The 20,278-nt window shown below is 39.8% G+C and overlaps 1 protein-coding gene across 3 annotated transcripts; it reads right to left on the bottom strand.

Moving 5' to 3' along the window:
• Window positions 1-2,997: 2,997 nt before the first annotated feature.
• cnot10 (CCR4-NOT transcription complex, subunit 10) lies at window positions 2,998-20,254 on the bottom strand. Of its 3 annotated transcripts, none has more exons than XM_084726015.1 (19): window positions 20,045-20,254; window positions 18,940-19,031; window positions 18,614-18,775; window positions 18,345-18,495; window positions 17,195-17,334; window positions 16,690-16,764; window positions 16,519-16,602; window positions 14,053-14,170; window positions 13,699-13,848; window positions 12,653-12,858; window positions 12,124-12,245; window positions 9,441-9,620; window positions 6,402-6,482; window positions 6,159-6,272; window positions 5,919-6,049; window positions 5,807-5,839; window positions 5,544-5,671; window positions 3,838-3,913; window positions 2,998-3,394 (listed from the first exon to the last, which is right to left on the bottom strand). In XM_084726015.1, exons 1-19 carry the CDS (start codon window positions 20,058-20,060, stop codon window positions 3,234-3,236), a joined length of 2,220 nt encoding a protein of 739 aa, XP_084582141.1. In that variant the 5' UTR covers window positions 20,061-20,254; the 3' UTR covers window positions 2,998-3,233. The 3 variants fall into 3 exon arrangements, with proteins under 3 accessions (XP_084582141.1, XP_084582142.1, XP_084582143.1); XM_084726016.1 differs by having other exon boundaries at window positions 12,653-12,855; XM_084726017.1 differs by having other exon boundaries at window positions 17,195-17,331.
• Window positions 20,255-20,278: the final 24 nt, after the last annotated feature.

Here is a 20,278-nt window from a genome sequence, read left to right as displayed (position 1 = left end):
AGTGGACTGACGTGTGATGACGGGTTGCTTCACTGGATGGAGCTGTTTAAGATGCTGGTGGACAGTTCAGAGTTGATCTGTTTTTGGCTATGAACCCATTCTTATACTGTGGCTCAGAGATTTGAAACTCCTTAGCTATGAAACAGATTTCGTTTCAGTTCGTCTCAAATAAAAATGGTCATTTCAGACTGGACTGTTTATTATGTTTATTATGTCTTCTAATATGAGAAAACACTGTGAACTCTCAATATTACTCTGAAAAACACCCTGTAGAAACTCACTATAACTTAAATAGTGTAAAAAGGTGTAATAAAACATTACTGCTGGCCCATTGCAACCTGTTCAGCCACTCTGGTAGGTTGCACCATAACAACTAGACAACCAGTAGCATTTTATGAGTCTTAGAACTCTGGAGAACGTAGGAATAGAGCCTGAAATCTGTGCCCGGACCTGATCGGTTTGAGTTGGTTCCTTATTTCTCACATATTTCACAGGCTCACATCGGGTTTGGGCTGTTATTTGTTTGTTTATTTATTTATTTATTTATTTATTTATTTTCATTTTTCCCCCCAGTTTTGTCTTTGGCAGTTCCGGTTCCCTGTATGTCTGGTCCCTGGCACTGCCAACTCCTACTGTTTGGTGCATAGTGGGAAGCTTGTTCAGAAAAATTTGATCAAAAAAAAAGGAAAGAAATAAAATCAGGTTGCAATCAGGTTTGGACTTAATTATGCTAATGAGGGGGTCGGGTTCAGGTTGGTTTCGGACAGTTTTGTCAGCATTGGGCCTCAAATTTTCAAGCAAAATGAAAGCACTACATAGGAATGACCTCAGGGCAGATAATATACAATAATAAAAGCAAAAAGGTTTTATGGTTTCAGTTCAACTGCTGATTTGAAAATGGAAAAGCACATGCTTAATACAAACAACAAAATGATGTATTGTGTATTTGTTTATCTGCTCTGGCTGGATGCCACCTACACTCAACTTCACTAAGTTCCTGAGTCACAAACCATGAGAACAAGTCTGTCCAATCCGGAGTTAGCACTTTTTAGTGGCTTCTGGAAACTCCATCGCTGTTTTGTGTATTTGCAGTGTGTTTTTGAATTGTTCTTCAATGATGATGTTTTCTTAACTTGCTTGTGTTTTGTCTATTTGTATATGCTTTCTTAAAGGAACAGTTCACCCCAAAGTCAAAAATACACATTTTTCCTCTGTATTATTTTGGTGTGAGTTGCAGAGTTTTCAAGATATTTCTGCCTTCTCTTCAGTAGAATTGGACTGAATGGCACTAGTTCTGTGACGCTCAAGGCACCAAAAAAATACATTTAAATACTTAACAGGAATGTGTCGTTTCCAGAAATCATGGCCTGATATAGAGGTACCCGATGGTGATTTTTAAGAGCTAGAGTTATACAATTAAAGATCCTCCACAGAACTTATGTCACACCCTCCAGAACTGAAAAAATAGACCTCGGGTCTCTGCCTGTATGGTTGTGAACAACTGGGAACTTTGATTCATATGTTACTGCTCTGGCCTGCAGTCAAGTCCTTTTGGGCAAAATAGTTTCTTTCGATGTCCGTAATAATGAATATAAAGCTGTTCCCATGTCCTCTGGTTTGCTTGGTGGGATGTAGGCTTGCACAGGTCAAAAGAAGACAGGAGAATAGTCGGCCTGGCTTTCTTAGCTGCTCAAAGAATGATTTTGTTAAACTGGAAAATTTGTAAACCAGGATGTTTCTCAAAAGAAACATGGTTACTTGAGTTCTCCAGTCTTCTTGGTGTGGAACAAATAGCTGATATGATCAGAGACACAACTTTTTGAATTGAGACCAAAAGTGGAATTGGTTTCAGCATGGTGTATTTGAAACTCTGTTAGACTGGCACTGAGCAGCTCTGTGTGAAACATTCCTGAATTTCTGGTTTTCCACATACATGACATGTACTCTTCAAGATAAGGAAGTAATTTATTCATTATAAGGCAAAGTACTGTACCTCCCCGTTATATTATGTTGTGAGTTGTCGTGTAAGGTGTTATTGTATCATTTACATCTTTTGTTGCAGTGTTAAAGACAGTTGTGTCTTTAAGTGTCTTTTTGTGCTCACATCACTTGCCTGTGCAGAAACACATTTAGACCTTTTCGATTTGATCAAGCATGAATTTACATGTTTACTTAAGTTTCAGAGAACCTATTAATTTAAAGAAAAATCATGTCTTACAGTGTTTACTCTTCAAAAGCTTAACATTTATAGTTTAAGAAAAATGTGTGCCAAAGCTGTGACAGTAAAAAAAAAACATGAAGTAAGCTTGTATCTCTTCATAAAATGACTTTAGTGGCTTTTTGCTACATAGCACAGCTGAAGATAGACAAGAAAAGAAGGAATGAAAAGATAACATGTCAGTCGGCCTCAGGTTGGAATGAAACCCACGTTGCTGCTGAGGCCTTGGTGAGCTATTAGGACAGAGCAATATGCCCTGGAATCACATTATCTTGCCATGTAACTATCATCTAAATTGCAGCAGTATTGGCCTTTTTTCATGATTACCCCTTTATATTCTTCATATAGTTCAGCCTGCAGGGTTTGTTCTGCAGCTGAGAAGAAAATCACTCATTTTCTCTTTCTGTGGCATCCTCGTTTTAACAGTCAGCTGTTCTGGGCTGCTTTTGTTCTCCATGCATGCTCATAGTGCAGCTTGTTTTAGCCTGGTTTGAGTTAGTGTTGACTACACCAAGCTAAATTGGCGGAACAGCTTAAGCCTTGAGTGGAAGTTTAATTTAATTCAAGCCAGACTCTCACTGAAGTGCAGACTTATTTTTCAGCCTTGATGGAACACCCCCTCTGCTCTTAAAATATCTGCATCAGCCCGTGAAAAACCCATCTGTTGATCATGAAGCACATTCTATTCAGATCAACTACTGTTTCTGTTGGTTACTGTCAAAGGTGTCCTTACTACAGTCACTGTGGCACAGACACACGAGGTATTCAAGAGTCACACATACAGTAAATAAAATTTATTTCAATGTTGAGACAACACACAGATTCCTCAGTCAAATGGAAATAAAAAGTCACTGCTGCAACTCTCGTTCTTCTCTCCTCATCAGTCAGCAGCCACACCTGAATTTCATTTGGCTCCTGATGCTGACGGGAAGTAGCTTTATAAATATCAAGGCTCCTCACAGGGGGTGTGATGTGTGTGCAGTTTGTGTTGGGTGTCAGAGGTGGCTGTGGAGGCTCATTTGCGCTGAACTTGTGTGAAGGACGAGGGCAGCTGGATAGGCTGGACAGACTGGAAGGGCTGGACCGGTTTCTTGCGCGAGTCTGGGGAGATCCTCTGGACCACCGTGGGCAGCAGCTGGTTCCGTTTGATGATCTGCAGGGCCAGCTGGGTATTTCCTGAGGACACGAGTCACAGAACCAGAGTGTTACCTCCTCAGTCACACACTGATTCAATTAAGACCAGGCAATTCATTCTGACCAACTTTCTGTTCACAAAAACAGTCCAGACTCTGGACCATATGCAGATACAATAGATTTTTTTTTAATTACACTACTGACAGCTGTTATTTATGACAGCCTTTACGTCTGAGCATTTTTTGAGCCTAAACATTCAAAGATTCTGTGTTAACCTCCACAATCTCAAAAACCAATGTGACAGCAGTGCTGTCAAAGCACAAACACAGCAACATTCATCCATACTGTTGCACGACATTTAGTCTTTTGATTATTGAAGATGTTTGTTTTTGTTTGGTCCAGAAACATGAGGGGAAGTGACATGAGAAGAAACACCTCACCACCTTCAGATTGGCTCAGAGGTGCTGTCAGTGAGTGTGACTGACCGTTCTGTAGCTCTAAGTAGACTCCCAGCAGGATAGCTTCAGGTGGAATCTCCTTGGTGTTCACCATAGATGCAGCCTGATGACACAAATCACACCTGAGTCAGCTCTACATTATGACTTCACTATGAAATGATTTGGTCAAGAGAGACTGTTTAGTTATAACAAAAGTCAACAGTGAATTTAAGAAAAGCATTGATTTTCGTGGAGTTTGATGCAAACAGAGAAAATATAATACTTCAGTTTTGAACAAATCAGTGTCTGAAGAGTTAGAGATCACGTCAGAAAACAGTTTTCTACTCTGAAGCTTGTGGTGAGGAAAACAGTACGTCTCCCTGGAGCATGAAAGCCACAGTCTAACAGAGTGAATCATATGTGTTCAGGCCAATGACAGGGAGGCAAGGGGAGTGTCCAGTAATAATAACATTTGTGACACCATATTTAGTCAATAAATAACACAAAAATTAATATATGGGGCAGTGCCTTGAAACAAAATGTGCCTGTTTCATGTTTTATATTGCCCCTGATAAAGGCCACGAGCTAAAACGTGTTGGTCTCACAATAAAGTTATGTTAAAAAGCAATTGCAATTAATTAATTTTTTGCATTACAAAAAAAAACTATTAAAATTGTGATGATGTAATATTTGTTGGCATCTGAACCAAACAAATGTGTTTTCTTTTACTTGAAGAACGAGATTTTTAGGTCAGAACATCTCTGCAGGACTACAGTATTTCATTTTAATGCTGTTTTCTCATACATTTTTCCTCTTTAAAAAAATTGTAATTTGGATATTGCACTTGGCCATACTGTGATTCAGATAATCTACTACTTCATACTACAAATATCGCTGGAGGTCTGACCTCCTCAGACTTATTCATGCACCTTGGAGGTAGGTGAGGTTGTGCCAGAAATCCCTCCTCTGCTTACGCTGCAGCAAAAGCTGAGGTAGGGTCCATGTTTTTGAGTACTCTGTACTGGCGTTGGTTGGTTCATTTTGCTTTCAAGAGCCTGTTGTTCCCATGTCTCTGCTCTGGTGGACAGACAGGCTCAACTACTGCATGTCCATGGTGTCCACAGCTCTCCGTGTACGTGTCTGTTTGGAAGTATATTCATGCCTTAACAGAGACAGAGGCTCAGTGTGAGGACACGCTGGACTGCATCTCCCAGCCAGCACTGATGTAGCTTTGGTTTGTGAGAACTGTCCAGCGGACTGTGCTCAGAGCTAGCATTAGCTCGTCTGTCCTGGCTCACTTGTCTTTTATCTCATCCATCTCCTCAAAGTGTTTTTCAGTGTGTTTAGTCACGGTAGCTCTTGATGGCAGAACGTACCGGGGTATTGAACAGCTCTTTGAATCCCTCGCCCTCTACCACACTGATTGGCACCTGCAACACTGGTGCACATTGCAGCCACCTGATGTTTGAAAGGTTTCCACATTGCACATCATGTTTTAACTCGGACTGCTAGCCAGTGAAGTCGTTAGCATAGTGTCTGAGTATGCAAATTAACCTACAGTCAGAAATACTCCTGGTGGTTAACTGAGTAAAGGTTAAATTTCAACAAATCTTGGTACAACACAGAAGAGCTGCATGTTTCACTCACTGCTGTATTTGGTCTGAACACAACCTTTAAAAGCTGAATGTAGGGAAATTAACAACTTAAGACCATTCCAGGGCCTGTTGATGTCACATAGCTGTTGTCATGGTTACCTGATGCAGGCACTTGCGGGCCTTGTCATACTCGCTCCTCAGGCAGTATGCGCTGCCCAGGTTGAAGAGCATCATGGCCCGAGCTGATGTCACACTGCTGGGGTAACACATGGGAGTCTGCTTCCCTGCTGCAAAGACAGAAATACAACTATTACAGTAATATCCTTCATACTTAAACTTTTACTTATTCCTCTAAGTGAGGTTTGTTTGAAGTGAAAAAAAAAATAATCATGCATTAGTTAGTTTTATTGAGATTGACTCACGGGACTCAGCGGGCTCATCTCCTTTGTCAGACCCTGTTGAGGAAAGCAAAGCAAACGTTAAGGAGAGAGGACGAACTGGTGTGTTTTATGATGGTGTGTTTCAGTCACAGACCTTGGTCCTGCTCACTGGTCAGCACTCCCATCGACACGTCACTGACATTCTCTGGGTTGAGGTGAGCGATGGCATCAGAGATTCTGTCCAGTGAGATGAGGGCTTCAGCAGCGTAGAGGTGACCCAGAAATCTGAACACACAGCAGACTGTTTGAGGACTTTGGACTGATCAGTGTCATCATTTGTGGCAGCAGTAGAAGAACAGAGCAGGTGAGGGAGCAGCCGGCTCTGAGGACTTACTTGAGGGATCCAGACACCTTGGTTTGATGGAGCAGTTTCTCAGCGTGGTTTAGAGCCATCAGGTTGTCTCCCAGTGCTAACGCCACATAGGCACTACAGGCCAGGATTGAGCACCTGTGCATCAAACAGTCGATCAGTGCAGGTTACAGGACAAACCTCTGGCTTCTACAGGTTATTAATGTTCCTGAATAATGACTCATGTCTGTTCAAGTGAGGGGAGAAGAGGAAGAGACCTGTCATTACCTGAGGTTTTCTACCTCCTGTTTCCTGAGAGGAGACGACGGAGCTGCAGAGAGGAACTTATCAGCTTCCTGACCTTTCCCACTGCAGAACATGCAGAACCAAAGACAGCATGCATCAGAACACACATCCACAGTTACCTTCAATTTGTCCACAATCAAACTTTTTTCACCAGGCAGCCTTCAGTTCAGATCACAACTCTCTACAACTGATCATCAGATGGCACAAAGTTAATGTCACAAAATCATTAATTGTTCCTACTGACTCGTGTTGAATTATTATGCCTTTTTGCTCCGTTTTAAAACCATTTATGTCATATACACTCTTCATTCATCAATATGGAATGATTCATATGTAACTTGAAAGAGCAATATGTAGCATGTGCACTTGGAAAAATTAGTACAACAGTCCAAATAGTGAGCTGGAGCCATAGACAGTATATTAAACAGGTTGAAATACTCTTTAATGTACAATCTATACTCTCAGGCAGCTGCAGGAGCACTGCAAGAGCACAAGACATGTGCAATACTGTAAAACTTGACAATGACAAGTGACAACGAGCAGAGCCCCATGCTGTCAGTTGATCAGTTATTTATAACTCTGTCAATATAAAGTTCAGCCTGTTATCAGCCCACTGCTCTGAAAATACACACTACTAACCTCCATAAAAACATTTTTCTCAAGTTAATCATAAACATCTACGCCTTCTACAAGATTATTACTGATTTCTTATGACTCTTAAACAGACACACACTCATTCGCTGAACACTCTGCTTTAATCTTAACTCTGATCACGTGAAAGGCCGGGCAAACAAAAACCGTTATTCTGGCCCAGAATAGAAATTTCAAAGTGGGACATCATTGCAGGTGCGTTGCGGTCAAAGTAACATGTATTTCAGCTTATTTCAGTTTCCTTAATCTCTGATAACACATCACAGTCACTTTCTGATTTTACAGTAGATATATTAAAGATTTCTCCTTTAAGTAGTTTTCTGCCTTTTCAGAAAATCTGCATGACTGATAAAAATCAGTCATTCCCAGAAACTGGGTCGTGACCAACAGGTGGATCACATGAGATTTTATTTGGATCCCCTTAAAAATAAAGACTATGAAAGAAATTCTGCAAAATTAGTATTAGTATTCAGTATGTATTAGTCCATCTTTCATAAAGCATTTAAAACATGTATATTGTTTTACTGATGACAGGAAAAAACATGAGGCTGCTAATTTTGCCCAAATGTATATATTTTGTCTCATTTATGAAGCAGGCTAAAATGTTCTATATTGTAAAAATGAAAAAGTTTCAAAAACGTTTTATCGACTAATAATGTTTTGTTTAGATAATTTACTTTTCTTGTTTAGATTAACTGGAATCTTTGAGTTTTAGAACCCCCAAAAATTGTATTTCAAAAATTGAGTTAAGTCATTGAAGAAAGTTGCCTTGAAATTTTGAGTATTCTTTTTTTTAAGTTAGTTTTCTGGAGGAAATAAAATAATTGAGATGGCCTGTTAACTCAGCCTAAATGCATTCATTTTTATTTAGAAAGTATTTTATAGGGCTGTCAAACAATTAAAAAAATTAACTCGATTAATCACAATACTACTCTGATTAATTGTGACTCATCGCAGTTAAAATACTTCATATTATATACACTAATATTACTTGTATTTTCTTCTATTCTTTCTTATATAGTATTGAAGGATGCAATACAGTTAATCTATTACAATTTAAGTGTTTAAGATGTGATTTTACAGATTGGTGAAAAATAATAACACATCTTAGTTGTTTATTTTTTCACATCAGCACTACATTTTGATTAGTATATTAAATAAATGCCTGTGTATCCGTCTGCACACCTCAACTTTCACAAACAAGTCACATCCATACAGTCTATGGTCACTTCGTTGTGAATGAAGAATACTGTCCCCCTGAAGCTGCCGTACATCTGACAGGCCACCGTCTGTGATAGGAAACACTCGCTGTTACAACTAGTCTGACTGTCACTGTCGCTGACTGTCAAACCAAGAGTTTAACAGTGTTTTCCACTCTCATGTGTGATCAAACCACAGATTGCAGCGAGTTTTACCCGATCACAGGCAGAGTCAGACGGCTCTTCACCAGGCAGCGGGTGGGATGAAGCTGCATTCAAGATGGAAATAGGAGACAAACCCCGTCCTGCACTGACTCAAAAAGGGACGCATTATTTAATCCTCAAATACGGGACGATTCTGTATTTCAGTGGACAGGTGACTCCAGTGGCGACACAGACCACAGACTGTATACACAGACAGACTCTACCTAAGTCACGTGACCTGATTAATAGTGAGTTAATTTTTTTTTTAAACGCATTATTGTTTCCAGATTAATCTCACGTGTTAACGAGTTAACTTTGACAGCCCTAGTATTTTATGTATATATTTAATATAAGGTGATCCAGAAATGGCAGTAACAATGGACAAAAATATTAATGAATGCACAAATTAAGATTACTAAGATTTATTAATAAAGCCTTTTGTGAACTGCGTCACAATGGTTTGTCATTTTGAAAAAGTGAGTCCCCAGAAATAAAGTTTGGGAAACCATGAGGAGACCTTTAAACATTCAGTTCCACTGTATCCTCACACAGCACCTGCATACAGCGCAAACTCCTGTTAGAGTTCAAAATACTCAGTTTTGCACAATGATCAACTGTGAATAGGCTCACTGTAATGAGCTATATGATTCTCATTCTGTATACAGTAGAAACTCCACTGATATTTAAACATGCTGCACGCTGGTCAACTGTAGAAAAGCTCATGACCATGACACATACAGTTTAGGAATTATAAACTGCCATGTATAAAACTCTAATGCAGCAGTGTGTTAAAAGTACAGTACATTAGGGTCAATGAGTTCAACATTTCAAGCTTATTAAGAGGATATGATTGTCTTACTCCTGCAGTGCTACATTAGATACAATATCTACTGATATTTATTTGTCACTGCTGGTTCTCTGTGGCCCATGATGTGTGTGAGTGTGTGTGCGTCTGTGTGTGTGAGACCTGCAGGCGTCACTGTTCTCGCTGCCACTCTCCGTGCTCCCTGACTGACTGGAGCTCTTGGAGCCGTTCTCTGTCTTGGTGTCCAGCTGCTGATGTTCAGGCAGCAGCAGCAGTGCGTTTCTCAGGCAGATGGCTGCAAACTCCATACTGGCTACTGGGATGGCTGCTGACTGGCCCTCACTGGACAAACAAATATTTCACTCAGTGGAAATAATATACTGTTTAAGAGATACTATATCATAGTTTTCAAATTTTACAGAAAATGAACAGACAATACCAGCCATTTTCTGCTCCTACAAATCATGCAGACTTACATGTTTGTCAAACTTTGTAAATGCATTTCTGTGCAGGTTTAGATTTTTGGATACACAGTATGTTTCCTACCATTTAAACCAATAGTTCACCCAAAAATGAAATTTCACTCAATATGTACTCACCCCTGTGCTGATGTGAGGATGGGTGAAGATCTCCAGTTCACAAAACACTCCTGGAGCTTCAGTGGAAAACAATGTTGCAGCCAAATCCAGTTTTAAAATGTAAAAAAAGAACACAAAAAACCCACAAAATGTCTCCATACTGCTTGTGTGGTGTAATCCAAGTGTCTGTAAGCCACAACATTAAAATTTGACCCAAAAAGACGCCATTTACACCATGTTTTTAGTCTAAATGTCAATTGTAGCCTCTCAGACCTGATCCTTGTGCACACACCTGAAGTGGGTACACAAGCTCTCGCTCAAGCGGTGTGGCTGCAGCAAAGAAATGACGCTCCTCTTCTATGTTGAAGTCCTCTGACATTTTCTTCTTTGTTGAAAGTTTGCAGAGTCAACTGTATGCATAACAAGTCACTATTTCTGAGCAGATCTCTCCCTGTTGTCTGAGTCGCCTCCAAGTAGCATGTAAACACAGATGTGTATCATGAGATCTCGTATATCTTGTGTCGCACCGCTTGGGCGAGAGCTTGTGTACCCGCTTCAGGCGTGTGCACGAGGATCAGGTCTGAGAGGCTGCAGTTGACATTTAGGCTAAAAACATGGTGTAAATGACATCCTTTTGCATCAAATTTTAATGTTGCAGCTTACGGACACTTGGAGTACACCACACAAACAGTATGGAGACATTTTTTGTTCTTTTTTTTTAACATTTTAAAACTGGTCACCATTCACTTGCAACACTGTTTTCCGCTGAAGCTCTGGAAGTGTTTTGTTAACTGGAGATCTTCACCCATCCTCACATCAGCACAGGGGTGAGTAGATATTGAGATGTCATTTTTTGGTGAACTATCACTTTAAGATAAATACTAGTTTGCACTAATGTATGTATGGTATGAAAATCATTGATCAAATTAACATAATACAATCCATGAGGTTTGGAGGTGTTGGTACAGGAGATGCAGACCAGCTGCTTCCAGGCTGACAGACTCTCAGCTCTGGTTCACAGTTAATCTATAGACATGAGACTGAAACTCATCTCATCACTCTTAGCAAGAAAGCAAATGTTAAAGGGACAGTTCACCTAAAAAATCAAAAATACAAACATTTCCCCTGGCCTGTAGAGTTACTTATTCATTTAGTTTTGGCGTGAGTTGCTGACTTTTGTCTTCTCTACAGTATGATGGAATTAGATGGTACTCAGCTTGAGGTGCTCAAAGTACCAAAAATACATTTCAAAAACTCAACAGCAATATCTCTTTCCAGGCCCCATGTAACTTGACAGGCCAGATGGTTTGTTCCACAGAACCATCTGAGAAGTGATTGGATGAACATCTGTCTATGGCATCTAACGCGGGCTAGCTTCAACCTATCGGATCAAACCTTTGCCGAAGCTGGCCAGAAGAAGAGCAAAAACATCTTTTCCACTGACTGAAAAGGCCTCAGTGTCGTTCTTTGCTCTTTTTTCAATGAAGAAATTCTCTTCAGTTCTGATATAACTGATGCTACCACAGTATCTACACTAACATCTTCAGGAGCTGCCATTGGTTGTTCAAGATGAGTTGCTTCCATGGATTCTTGCTGTCGTCATACCTAAAACCATGCCTGTAACTGTCAGTAGTCCCTCCAAGGATGCTGATTGGCTGCAACACTTTTGGTACGGACACAAATGGATAACTTGAAAGCCTGGTGAGATGGATTCTCACATGATCTTGCAAATCCAGCTGCCTCACAAGAACCATGACCTGGTTACTTAAGATAAGTCGCATAACTTGTTGTGAACAGTTTCACTCTGCAGTAGAATCTGCCAGTAGTTCCTACATGAAACTGCTCACAACAAGGTCTGTGGATCATTTTGAGTAATCAGGTCATGATTTTGGAAAGAGAAAGTGGTCTTTGAAATATAGTTTTTGGTGCTTTGAGCACCCCAAGCTGAGTGCCATTTTGTTCCATTATACTGATGAGAAGGCAGACATCTCTATGGCTGATATCTCCAAAACTCTGTAAGTCACACCAGAACTATTAAGATGGACAAACAGCACTACAGGCCAGAGGAAAAGTATGTATTCCTGGAGTGAACTGACGCTTTAAACAATTTTATTAAGGAGAAAACTAACCCTTTATAGTAGTTACTGTGTACACAACTAACATGCAGCATTGCTGCCCCCTGTTGGACAGTAAAGGTAAATATCAGTCGGTCATTTTACTTGTGCCTTTCAGAACTAGAGGATGGACTTGTTGGACTTGTCACTGACCTGTAGATAGTGTTCTGGGTAGACTGGGACGCCAGGACGATCTTACGATGGTAGCCTTGCCCGACAATAGATTGAACTATACCTTTTTTACAAGGTAAACCTTTGCTCTCCTGCTCTGATCCCTGGAAACATAAACACAGAGAACATGGAAGACCTTCAGGTGGTTTTCTACTCAGCTTCATAGAAGTACATAGAAGTACAGGAAGGAACAAATTAAAGGACCCTTAATGTTCAAATTGTCGATACAACTGCAGCAACTTGCAGATCTTAATGAAGAATTTGAAGCAAACCTATTACATTTACAGTCTATTTACATAATGCATCTTTTTTTTGTCCCTTGATCCAGAACATAACCTGCTCTTTAAAAATCTACTTAAAGCATGGATGCTCCTCTTCTTTAACCAGATACTGCTTTATGTCAACAAAACATAGAGAATATGCAAAATGACAAGAACTAATCTTTGAGGAAAATCCAATGAAGTAAAATACTCAAAAAAAACATGATACATGTGCATGAATTAAGTCTTACCCCTTTGTTAGCAGAGATGCAGCACTCTGCGAGCCGCAGCCACAGTCGAGGGTTGGAGTGGTAAACCTGAACCGCCTCCATCAGACACTCGAACGCTGCCAGAGGCCTGCCGATGTGCAGCAGCTGAATACCACAGTTATACAGCAGCTCATAGCGCTTGTTGGCCAGGAGAGCACACATGGGGATACCAGTGAACTTCTTAGCTGCTTAGTGAGAACAACAACAGAAAAAAGGAGCACACATGTTAACAACACACTTTTCCAGCTGGCTTAGTTCAAAACTGAAGTGTACACTTAACACAATAAGACAGCATGGCTGTACACTTGTTTGAATAAGTCCAACTTTTTTGAAAATTTACAAACACCAAAGAAGGGAACGGGTGCATTAGAGGTACTGTAATAAAAGAAAAAAACAGTCCTGTGGGTTTGAAACATGACCCCCTGTACTTTAAGTCACTTCACACAAATGCAAAAAATGATTTTCTGAATTCCCTGTAGTGGCATCTCCTCATGTAGACAGTTTTCATGTTGATACATCTGTCTCTGAGATTTCTGCCAAACACCCAATATAATGAAGGTAAATGGAATTTAGAAATAAAAACAGAAATCTTGCCCTTGTTACTCTGAATTATTCACAGACCTCACTGTAAATAGTTTTCATAGAGACTGTTTCTTTGGTAGAAAGTAGAGTGTGACAGTGTGTAACAAAAACTACCAGTTGTCACCAACTAAATTCTTCAGAGAGACAGATGACAAACAAAACTATCTGCATAGAGACATTAAAAAATATATGTTGCTGTACAAATTAGTTTGTTCCTTTGTAATGACAGACTGTAGTCCATCTGTAGATCTAACAGTGAAAATCTAACACTGTCTATTTCTGAAATGTTTCTTTGGATGAGAAACTGAGTCCAGCTGGAAACCACTGTTAATTCAAGACGAACAAAGCTGCTTGACTTTGTGCTGGAACAAGCTACAAACTGTTTGGTAATTTGAATAAGATGGAGTATCAGAGTCCGTCAGGACACAGAGCTTGCTCAGACCTACATTGGCCGTTGCTGCCGTCTCCCAGCTGTGCGCAGGTGTGGTCGTTCTCTTGCAGCGCTTTCTTGAAGTAGAAAATGCCCAGATTATGTTTTCCCATTGCAAAGTGAATGCAGCCCAGATTGTTCCAGAACATACATCGAACGCATTCACCTGAATGAGACAATCAGGACACAAACACAATCCATCAACTAGCACACATTAAAACCATCTAACGTGACTGCAGTGAGCCCAACGTTTAGAAGCAACATTTAGCCAATAATGTGTGAACAGTTTGAACCAGCAGAAGTCAAAGCAAAACTGGCTGTGTGGACTTTTTGACACCAGGCATATGAAAAATGTTGAGAGGTACAGTACCTGTTTTGATGGGTCCAGGATGCTCTGCGATGTTAGAGCTGTTCAACAGCTTCACTGCTTTCCGGTAATTTCCTCTCAGGTACTCAAAGTTACTCTTGAGGAAGAGTGAGGGTGCAGACTGGTGAAGGGGGCAAGAGACACAGGTCAGAGATTATGATATACAGTATATACATATGATAATCATGAACAAACCAGAACAAGATGGTCAAAGGCCTGTGGATATGGAACTGATTTTCTCACAAGGAATTCTCCCATGCAGTTTTTTTCTTTCGCAAAACCAATTTGATACCTGAACTTTGGGTATCTGCAGATACAGAGCACTGAGCTGATACCAGCAGGTTAATAGGTAATAAATAGGTAATAAATATTATTACTGTTCTTTAACAGCTGCATACTACTAACCCTGTATGTATTAGGGCTGAATGATTTGGTAAGAAAGTCATATTGTGATTATTTTGACTGAAATTGCGACAATTAGTAGAAATGATCAGTTTTGCACGACATTTTTCATGTTCACTGAAAATAAATACATAAATAAATAAATTTTAAAAATTAAAATCTTCTTTCATCTGGAGAAAAAGATTTTTAGGCCAGCTCATCTCTGCTGCTCTACAGTACCTCGTTACAATGCTGTTTTCTCACCAATTTTTACTTTTTCAAAAAAATGTGATTTGGTTCTGGGTCTGTGATATGGAAATTGCACTGGGCCATACTGTGATTTTATTGAAATAGCGATTAATTGTGCAGCCCTAGTATGCATGTGATATGATTATTATAAATGTTGTATGGCCTGGCTCAGGTTAAACCCTTTGTTAAACATGAACAAATACACACAGGAAAGAATTTAAAATATTTTGCCCCTCTGGTGTGAACGTGTGTAAAACATAAACTAATATTTGTCAATTTTCCTTCTTTCCTTCATTCATTCATTTATTTTTGCCCTTGCCCCTAAAAGAAAATTGATGCAGCAGACTTTGTAAAATACATGCCTCTATCCTTTAAAAGCTTCCTTAAGAAACAGGAATTCTTCCTTTTCCTGAGTTAGGAGAAACTTCTCTTAACTTCTCCTATCAAACAGGGCATTCAGGGTGACTGATGATCATTTAAGCTCTTCAACTGCTCTCCTGTCACATGGGGTTCCACAGGGTTGACTTCTGGGCCCTGTTCTGTTTAGTCTGTATCTGTTGCCCCTTGGTCATGTTATTCGCCTCTTCACCAACATATCCTACCATTGCTATGCTGATGATTCTCAATTGTATGTCTCACTCAACCCTGAAAATCACAATAATCTGGAAACTCTGCACCACTGTCTTGCCACCATTAAGGACTGGATGGCCTCCAATTTTCTGCATCTGAACACAGATAAGACTGAAGCCCTGGTTATTGGTCCAGATATCTCCAGCAATGTCATTCTTCACCTTGGTCCACTAGCAACTAACCTGAAGCATTCAGCTAAAAACTTGTGAGTTGCTTTTGATTAATACCTCAGCTTGAATTAGCACATTAACAATCTTGTCCAATCCTGTTACTTACAAATCAGAAATACTGCTAAAATTAAACCAATGCTCTCCAAAAACATAGTTGAACATTTAGTCTACACAGTCATTTCCACCCGCGTAGACTACAGTAAGTCCCTGTTCTCTTGCAATGATGCAGCAGTTTCCCGTCTACAGTTGGTTCAGAATGCAGCAGCAAGATTCCTGACAAACACTCCACACAGAGAACACATCAGGTTCTGGCAGAACTACGTTGGCTCCGATCCATTACAGAATGCAATTTATGATCCTACTGTCTAGTCCCTTCATAGTCGAGGTCCACCTCACACTTAACAACTGTTGACCCCTTATGCTGCCCCGAGACCCGTCATGTCACAGAATCAGATTTTGTTAAAAGTGCCAAGGTCCAGGCTAAAAACAAAAGGTGATAATACTTTTACTGTTTTGGTTCCAACATTATGGAACACACTCCCCCTTGACATCAGAGCAGCTGGATCAGTAGCCCTGTTTAAAAAGTTTTTAAAAACCCACCTGTACAGACCAGCGTTTCTATGATTTTTATGTAAATTCTATGTATATTCAAACATTTTAATTTTGTTCTTTTGTTTTCCTATCTCAATTTTACTGCATTTTCTGCACATGATCTGCTCTTATATTGTGGTTTCATTTTTCTGTGTTTAAACTTGTGAAGCACTAGTAACTGGTTTTGAAAGGTGCAATATAACTAAAATATATTATTCTCATAAGGACTTGTAGGTTTTTACTCTAAGAATATATCACAGAGTACTGTAGTGATAAAGGAAGCTTCTCAGTCTTGGACATTGTGGACATTGTTATTTACCTTTTTGGGGGGGAGGTACCATAATGATTTCCAAACACAATGGCGTCATGTGCATATCTTACATGTTACCCCTGTCACCTTCACTGTCTGAACAAAATGATGAAACAGCATCAACAGAGCGAGACTCACGTTCCCCGCGGTGTTCATCACTGATTTGATCTCCCTCTTACAGGCCTTGGAGGATTTCATCTGGATGTAGGCTCTCACTTTGTACTGTAAGACACAACAGTCAGTCACAGTGAGCAGGAGGGAGACTGAAACTGGCAAACACACTGGATGGTCTAATCCATGAGCTCTTGCCTGATGCATCTTTGATTTGGCTGCCTCAATCATGGCTGTGAACTCTGCCTTCTGGTTCGCTCCATCTTTGTTGTTCTGGAAACAAGCACAGGTCTCAATACACAGTCAACCTTCTAAATCTGTTTCATTTGACCTATTTTTAAAGGTCCAGTGTGTTAGATTTACAGGGATTTACTGGTAGAATATGGTAGAAATGGAATATAATATTCATAAGTATGTTTTCATTAGTGTATAATCACCTGAAAAAAATCGTTGTGTTTTTGTTACTTCAGAATGAGCTCTTTACATCCAGAGAGGACACAGGTCCTCCTCTATGGACGACACCATGTTGCATGGCCATGTTTCTATAGTTGCCCAGAATGGCTCTAGATACAGCCTTCAGCATGGTCTCAGACACAACTACATGACCAAATTAAATTATTCTCAGATGCAGCCGTTCAACTGGCACGAAATAAAAAGAAATTTAATGTTCTTAACATAATGACAGCGTGGTGTGCCATGGTACCTCTCCTTTGCCGTTCTTGTTGCTTCCTTGTACAGACAGTTTGTCCAGCACAGCCAGCAAGTGGAGGGCCTTCTCTGGCTGGAAGGTGAGCAGGTACAGATCCACCAGCAGGAAGCACACAGCCTGAGCAAACTTCTCTTCTAGGACAAATAACACAATGACTCCACGCCAAACTCAAGGCTGACACATGGATCCTTCTAAAACATCAATACATATAATAACTGACGGAATAACACTGTAGACGAAAGAAACGGGACTAAGGTCAACACAAATCATCTCTTCCCAGTGTTACTGTTAATTCTGGCCTTCCTCTAAATCAGGAGCTGTTTCTAAATCTTTTGGGCCAGATCCAGGACTTGAGACCTGTGTTAGGTTATGGAAACTTTGGCATGCACATCCATGTTATGATGTGTACTGTTAACATCAGTTTTAAAAAACTGACTTGCTGAGTTAGGTTTAAAGCTTTCCACCTTTAAACCTACGTCAGCAATTAACTTGGGTCAAGTCTCCAGGCAGATGAGTTCAAGTCAAGCTCAACTCTGTTCATTATCTTCTGCTTCACATATGATATAAAAACTCTAAGCTAAAAGCTCTCCTTTCATTCCCAATTAATCCATACATAATGTTACTAAATAATTAATTATTAATTATATGAGCTTGTCAAAAGTAATGACAACTGGCCACCATATGCTATTTGAGCTGCAACAATTTATCGATTATTAATGGATTATTAAATTAATTGCCCTTTTTTTTAAGTCAAAAGTCTCTGATTTCGCCTTTTGTCCCCCCTTTTTGACACTAAACTGAAGATCTTTGTGTTGTGAGCAGAACAAGACATTTGAGGAAACCAACTTAGGCTTTGAGAAGCACTGATTAACATTTTTATAAATCAAACAACTGTTAATCATGAAAATAATCAACTATGAAAATAATCATTAGTTCCAGCCCTACATACTATCAGGTTTAAAAGTCATCAAAATGACAATTTTATCTGAACCCCATCCCAAAGACCTTGTTCACTTACAGCACTTATTTAGTATTTGTTAATAAATTTAAAATGCCAATCAAAACTAAAATAGAATCACATGTTGATCAATAGATTGATTATCTAATAGTCTTTCTAAAAGTCATGTAAAGCACCACCACATACCAAATGGTTCCAGAAACTGGTAAAGCCTCTCCCCTATGGAGATGGCTTCAGAGAACTGTCGCATGTGATAGTGGATGATAGCTTGATTATAGTACAACAAGCTGTTTTCAACATCGTCCAGCCCGTCAACGTCTTCTGCTGATGTGTGAACCTGAAACATAAACACAGGATGTTTGATTAAGTGCTATTTGTCTAAAACTTTTCACTGAAAACACATTCAATATGAACTGACAGTATGAGGACAATGTGACCCACGTTGTGACAGTTACCTGATTCTTCATTGCCATTAGAGCCTGCTTCAGAGTGCCTGTGGTAGTTTGACCGCTTTTGTAAAACTCTACAATAGCTTTATTCATGGCGATCTTGTAGTCCTCTTTGTTGAGCTCCTGCAGGGCTTCGAGGTGTTTCAGAGACTCATCGTACTTCCCAGCCTGCAAGAAACAGAAGGGCTTATTTCCAACATGCAATCTGATCTTAAACTATGCTTATTGCTCAACTGTGTGCCGCATCTACAGCAGAAGTGCTACTGCAGAGAACAGCCAAAATTGTTAGATTGTTTTTCCGAGCATGTTAGGAATGAAAGGAGATGATTTACCGTAAACTCTTCATATGCACTGGCTGCCACCTCTTTCTCTTGGTCTGTCATTCCAGGCGATGTTGAGCTGTCATGCTTTGCCTCATTTTGTTCTGATCAAAATGAAAGAGAGTTTTAAAAAAGTCAAACTTGCATAATAGTGGTTAAAGCTGCAGAGATCAATGGATTATTAATCAATTATTAAATTAATCACAAACTTTTTGATTATTTTGATAATAGAGTATTTTTTTTTTTTTTATTCTCTCGTTATGTCTTCTTAAATGTGAATATTTTCTTGTTTCTTTAGTTCTCTGTGACAGTAAACTGAATACCTTTGGGTTCTGGACAAAACAAAACATTTGAGGATGTCATCTTAGACTTTGTAAAACAATTATCAACATTTCTGACATTTTATAGACCACACAGCCAATCAGTTCATTAATTATGAAAATAATTGTTGGTTGCAGTCCTGGCTTAAAGAGCAAAGGGGATGTTGACAGCCTGTATTGACTGAAGCCACTGTCCATGATGGGACAGTTGAACCTTATTCAAAATTCTAACGTTTTATGGCCTTGGACACTAAGCATTCAGCCTGATACAACATCACCTATACGAAAGAGAATCATCAATTCAGAAAGCATATAATCATTCTGAAATCTATTCACCTGAACAACATTAAGATCTCAGCGGGAGTCCGTCTGTTAACGCTGGCTGTTCATTTAACGTTACTCACAGTTGGAAGGAGCGCGTGCTCCGTGGATTTATTCACGCCGAATTTACCACAAGATGTCACTACGTTAACGGCAAAAGCATAGAGGCATGTTTAAGTCGGTTATGTTTTGCCAGTATGGAAGACACTATTAATGCAACATTTGTGAATGAAGTTCAGTCTGAGCGTGTCTCAGCCAACATGCATCACGGCTAGGCTATCGTTATTTGGGACAGGGTTCAGCTGAGTGGTGAAGCTACAGAGGACTGCTTGACCTAACGAACAGACCGCTGCATTACAAACTATGTACTGTTATTAATTCGGTGACTTGGATTTAAAAGTGCATCTGTTCATGGAGTTAAACTAGCTCAGATGAACCAGAACTAGCTCCCTGCTAGCATTAGCTGCCACACTTACCTGTGTTTTCTGCCATTTCTGGGGGCTCTTCGGGGACAGTTAAAACTCCTGTGTTTATAATTCAGAATAGATAAGTTTAAATCCTGTTTACCGACACAGGGGACGTTAAAAGGGTGCGTGAATACTTGTTAATACCCAGTGTCTGACACAGAAGATAGCTAGCCTCAATCTGTTTGGTCCGCTCTAAACAGATTCTTCTTCGCTGTTTGCTGCCAGTTTGTAGCGAACGTGTTA

Source organism: Lutjanus erythropterus, chromosome 9 (assembly GCF_056507025.1).
Source record: "Lutjanus erythropterus isolate fLutEry1 chromosome 9, fLutEry1.hap2, whole genome shotgun sequence".
Classification (NCBI taxonomy): Eukaryota; Metazoa; Chordata; class Actinopteri; order Lutjaniformes; family Lutjanidae; genus Lutjanus; species Lutjanus erythropterus.
The sequence above is the reverse complement of the archived record's forward strand: the minus strand, read 5'-3'. Positions and strand labels throughout refer to the sequence as shown.